Genomic DNA, 5,993 nt, shown 5'->3' with positions numbered 1-5,993 from the left:
GACTTTTTGGTTTTATTCTGAAAGAACAGATGAAGATGAAATATTGAGTACTCTTCCATCATTCTCCTGAATACACAGCAGCTTTTGGAGTTTATGGCAAATGTGAAATTAGCTTAGTATCTCAAATATTTGCCAGTTTACTCCTTAAATATATTAAAAAAAAAAGCACTTGAGGGGTTCCCTTGCCACCAGTTTAAAGGATGACAGGTTTTCACAAGTACAATATAAAAAATGGAAGGAAAAAGAGAACACACAAGAAAGACCAGACTTTGTCAGGAGAACCTTTTACTTAGTTCTCTAGTGGGAAAAGTAGCAAAGCAATCCACTAATGTAAAGCAAAATTTTAAAAATAAATCATAGCATCCACTCAAAGTTATTCCAGTGAGTAGTACATTTAAATGAAAGGCCACTAAAAAGCAGAAAACCTTTTGACTATAAAGTTCTTAGTATTATCTTGCACTGTAACTTACTCTGGAAGAGGAAGAAAATCCTACCATTTATCGAAAGAAAAATTTTTCTCCTTCAAATTCAACTGGTTTTTTAACCCAAATAATTTTTAAGATGACTGGAGCCCTTGGAGCCCTGGCTTCCAGTCATGCCTTACCTCCACTGAGCTATTATTTTCCATGCAAGTATGGCAGAGATGCTCTTAGTTGGGATGTTCAGAGAAAAAAATCTATCAGTCAAAAGATCAAAATTGTGATTTTTAATTGGCCACTCAAAACTGGTCCTTACAGCTCTGGTGAGTGAACTACCAACAGGTTCTAGAGAACTTCTCTTGCACTGGGCCATGAAGCAAGGCAGACATCCATCTGAGAGGCAGCAGCTGGGTGGAGAGTTTAATTTGCTTGCCAAATGACCAGGTTTGAGGTTCCTGCATACCTGTAATATTCCTGCCAGTGCTAAAGCTTTAAAGTGGCCTGTCTGATTTTATCTAGCACCGAGAGAACAGGAAAAAAACCAGAACAAATCATGTTCTACCAAATCCTGTGAAAGAATCATTCTATTTAAAACAAAGGACAAACAGACAAACCATAACAATATAAAGAACTTTATTTTCTTTCCATTTCTTCTTTTGTCATGTAAAGTTTCATTATTACACTACAGCTTTGTACCAAAGTGAGAGAAGAAAACCACGATCAATCTGTGAGATGTTCTACACAGCTCAAATTATTAAATATTCAATCAAGTTGTTTTATTCCACTTCCATTCTTTAAAAAGACTGTTTAACATTACAGCAAAATGAAATCTGAGAAGCTGGCAGGTGCATATAACAGAATATATACCTACAGTTTGCTTTTTGAGGATTAATTATTTTACAAACAGTAGCTGAAACCATTTCCCTATCCTTCCTCACATATTCTGCAACTCTGGACAACTTAGACTGCTTGAATTATAGTACAATACAAGCCTGAAAACCTGATTCACCTGTACCTATGTTTTAATTCAGCTTAAAGGAAAAGTATTTTCCCAACAAAAACATTTCCCCTGCCATTTATTGCAAGTATGCTGTTACCATTTACCTTGATCCAGCATGACTGTACTGTTTGAAAATGCGCATTAAGAACTGCACTACTTCAAACACACCTGATACAGCCAAGCTCCTGCTATTTTGCAGAAGCCAACTTATGTGCTGATAATATGTTTATTAATTCACATGTGAGTGACACAAGGTAAGCAGAAGCCTGGATATTTGATGCATCTTTGTACCAAGAGATGCAGAAGTTTTCCCTCCATCCCCTTCCATGTACAGAAGCAGCAGCATTAGGCCAGAGCATTTTGCACCGCCAGACAGCTGTTATTTTTCTCTGAAATTTGAAGGAGAAAAGGAGAAACTAATATAAACCAATCCAAAAAGGCCCCTAAAGGGCTGCTGTATGTAGTCAGCCATACAGCAAGTCCAGAACTCATTTTATAACACTTGACTAATAAAAAATCCACAGCTAACCACAAAATAAATCTTCACTCTACTCACTCTTCCACCCACAATTTTTACTTGCATAAAGAACAAACCAAAACCAAAAATAAATAGTCCTGAAACTGGCTTCAGACATGCAGTACTGCTTTTCATGCAAATATTAGTGTGTTAAATGTCACAAACCACCCACCTTCCCAAAGTTATTACATACTTCAACTAGAGGTATATCAGGAGTCAAAACCCTAAGCTGCAAGATCAGAGAAGATCTCATTAATGAATACCAACAAACAAACATTAGTTTGGCATCTCTTCCTCAACTGCCTCCAGAAGAAGTAAATGGCCAATTGTGCAATCTGCACCAAATTCCAGCTGAACAAATAGGAAACCTCTCCACAGAACTCCAGAGAAGCCTGGGGATTTCCACAGCTGTACAACTTTATAGCAAGTCCTTTTAAGATATCCTCATGACAAAACAGTACAGCATTTTCCTCTGAATCCCTGAGGATTTAAAAAAATTGTTTCTGATTTATGAAGCAAAATTTTTCACTCATGCAGTTCTGCCATTTTCCCACCTCTAGTTCATTTTAGGATTCTTGCAATGTATCCGAAATTACCTACAAAGTAGCAAAAGACACCACTGCTAAAGCTGAACTGCAGAAGTCCATACTTTTCAGGAGGATGGTTTTCAAGACAGTTAAGGAAATATCATGGACCGCACAAAAAGAAAGACCGCTTCCACCAGCTAGAAAAGATAAACCCAACAAGCAAATGGGAATGCAAATAAAGTGTAGTAACTGTGTTTGTTGCAACCTCTAATGAGAAAGATCTTTGTATGTTCCTGAAAACAGCAGAAAGAATGTAAAGAATCACAAGGGAGAAGTAACAAAATCTACTCTCACACACACTTTTCAGAATGCCACTATTGCCCCAGAGGCTTGTCCTCAAGACACACCTCCACACCCTCACTTGCAGGACAGTCCACAAAGGACAGCTTAGGATGCCCACTCTGTTTATGCCACACTTATATGCTCCCTCATTGTGGCTCCCAGAACTCCTGAACATCAACACCTTTGGAAATGGTTTAAGTATTATGCAGTCTTCTGGTTTTAGGTCATGAAAAATCCAAACAAATGCTCTCAGATTTTAGAGCACCCTCCATCATAAAACATCTATAGTGCTTAAAGAATTCCCCAAACTTGATTCTCTATTGAATTGCTTCATCCACAGCCCACAGAAAGAAATATTAAAAAAGCCCAACACCAAAACCACAAACACACATCCCCCAAAAACCAAAACAAGAACACCGTCAGAACAGCCTGAGGTCTGAGCCACATACTGGGGCTTTCTGCTATCCACAAACAGCTTAATAAAAAGTAAACAAACATAATCAATCACCACAAAAGCAGTGGAACCTCAGAGATTCCCATGTCTCTGAAGTAGGATGCTACTGCATCTCATTAATATTTTACTCCTGTCTCACAAAAAATATTCATCAGTGTAAGAGCAATTCTGCTTGTCTGCTAAGATAATACAAAATCAATGTGCTCCAGAGAAGGCCCTGAAGTTCCTTGATTTCATGGCAGTGGAACATCCATGGGCTTCCCTGAATCATTCACTTTCTTGGCCTAAAAAGGCTTCTTTACAGCCAAAGAATGAGGCTATAAAACTTACTTGGTCTGACAAGTCTGAAAGTGGCTGTGAAAAAGATAGTCAGTAAAAACAGTCCACTCAGGTTTTACTGAAAAGCGCTGGATTAGTGTATAAGCAGCTCAGTTCGCTGTCTTCGCCTTCTCTTACAGCTTAGGAAAACCTCTGCTATTTTTATCCTAAGCACCAAGTTAGGCAAAAGTGAACACAAAGCTCCTTGCTAGATTAGTCTCCATGTTAAGAGGGTTCTTTGCTGAATTAGTGTCATTTGGGGAGAGAAGATGGCAAGGGCCAGAAGGGCATTTCACTGAACTTCACAAGGTGAAGTGATCCTGCTCAAGGGGACACCTGCAGAAGAACCTTGAGAAGTTCAAGTAGTCTTCCCTTCTGCACTGGCCTCTCTGTGGTACTTTCTGTGCATCAGGAGAAATAAGACTTTTACAGGTGATATGCATTTCATATCCTCAGCTTCTGCTCGAGCACTTTAGGCTTTAAAATCCTGCTCCATTCCTTCCAGTTGAGTTTTTGTGAACTTCATATAGCCCAAGCCAATTAAGCCAGTTCACAACAGAAACAAAACACTACCAAAGTGGATGCACTCAGACACACAGTGCCTTTGCATTTCTCTTGGTTTGCTATGCCATGAGGATATGGGACTGCAAAGCTCAGTCACTAAGATTCCATAAAATCAGCAATCCAATTGTAGTGTTTTATCAAGGTGGTTATGCTGCACTTCAACTAAAACACTTCTTACTTCTTTCTCATACATTAGGACCTGTACTGAAAAAGACTAAGATTGCAAAGCATGCGAGTAGAGCCACTGTTCTGGCTGCTTTTCTGCTACTGGCATCTCTCTCAAGAAATAACCACTTTGCTCAAAATACACAAAATACTTCAAGAGGTATGGTATCTATCACTGTATATATTGTGCCAGTTATAGCAATTTTTACACAAGGAATAAAAAATAAGTTACAATTAACATTAAAAAATTAATTTATTCCAGTCTCCATATAATAACTTTTCTTTTTATGAAGAAAGTAAAAATGTACAGTGGATATTCAGGTTACATTGTTAAAATCTGTGATATTCTGGTTTGCAGAATTTTATTTAAATCGGCTAAAAAATTGGATACAACAAAACCAGACATGTCTTAGACACTTAACCGGATTCAAGCTGAGTTTGCAAACAGCAGCACCTATTGTAATCTAAGTTTTCAACACCCCTTTGGACTTCCCAAAGACTATGCTTCTTAAAAAAACAAATAAAACCATCAGAAAAAAGACAGACAACAAAAAAACAAGGCAGACAAGTGGAAGGAATATTCTTGTCCACCAACGAATTAAAAACTTGCAAGAACTTGGGCTAAGTGTTAATTACCAGCCTTATTTCTGCAGAGTGCAACACAATCTGCAGTCTCCGTAGCAATGCGTTTCAGCCCCGTTCAGTTTTTGCATTCCAAATGAGAAAATAAAGAGGAAAGACTGGAGTAAGAAACTTATGTTATTTGGAATAATTCTGACATACAAAATTACTTCCCAATGTGGGAGGCGAAAAGCTTCATGAGTCAATCCTGCTGTCATCCTCAGCATGTTTTTCAATATGTCCTACAGCATCCTAGAAAAGAACCAGAGAAGTCAATTAAAAAAAAAATCATCATGATTGTCACAAAAAACCCCACAAAAAACTTTGCCAAAGATTCTAGAAGCCTCAGTGAAAGTGACATTCTAGATAATAAACATTTGTTTGGTTTAAAGCTTCTATAAAGATAAATATTATCATTGTCAAGCTATTAAATCACATTCAAATCACATACAAATTAAATAAACACATCACATCCAAAGCCAGCACTTAGAGAAATTAAGGATTCTACTGTTTATTAATTCTTGAAGAAACCACCATCCTTTCCTACTTTGGAAAGTATTCAAAGGAAGGCAGTTTATATTGCCAAGGACTAAAATGTAGATTTTACGTATCAGTTCTATAGGTAACACCAATTACAGTAATCTCACGACCATAAGGCGCACTGGACTATAAGGTGCACCCCCCGGGAGTCAGCAACTTTCGCAACTTTGTTGATCATATAAGGTGCACCGCACTATTTTTCAGCAGCGAGGAGCTGCGCGGCCCACAACAAAGTAACGAATTACTGGCAGGTGCTCGATTTGCAAACATTTTTCAAAGATCGATGTAGCCTTTAAACGCAGCCCCAGGCGCCCTCCCTGTGCAGTGGGCCCCGGCACTCCCGCCCGCCTCCGGCTGGCACGGTTCACGGCTCCTGGCTCCCACCGCGCGGCCGCGCTGCGTCCCAGCTTCCCCTCGGCCGGTGGCGGCGCCACTTCTCAGCGCTTTCCTGCGGTGCTTTTTCGCCGCTTTTCTGGTGCCTTCCCGCGGCGTTTTTTCGCCGCTTTCCCACGGCGCTTTTTCGCCG

General features: G+C 39.2%; 1 protein-coding gene across 2 annotated transcripts in view; it reads right to left on the bottom strand.

Moving 5' to 3' along the window:
* Nucleotides 1–1,035: 1,035 nt before the first annotated feature.
* The window catches only part of ZNF106 (zinc finger protein 106), a 42,183-nt gene continuing 37,225 nt past the window's right edge, over nt 1,036–5,993 (bottom strand). For both annotated transcript variants that reach the window (XM_033063412.1, XM_033063413.1), the window contains exon 22: nt 1,036–5,179. In XM_033063412.1, coding sequence (XP_032919303.1) covers nt 5,123–5,179 — 57 coding nt within the window. In that variant the 3' untranslated portion in view covers nt 1,036–5,122. The remainder of the gene's footprint in view (nt 5,180–5,993) is intronic.

Source organism: Catharus ustulatus, chromosome 6 (assembly GCF_009819885.2).
Source record: "Catharus ustulatus isolate bCatUst1 chromosome 6, bCatUst1.pri.v2, whole genome shotgun sequence".
In the NCBI taxonomy this organism is placed as follows: Eukaryota; Metazoa; Chordata; class Aves; order Passeriformes; family Turdidae; genus Catharus; species Catharus ustulatus.
Note: the sequence above shows the minus strand (reverse complement) of the source record. Positions and strands in the feature narration are given on the sequence as shown.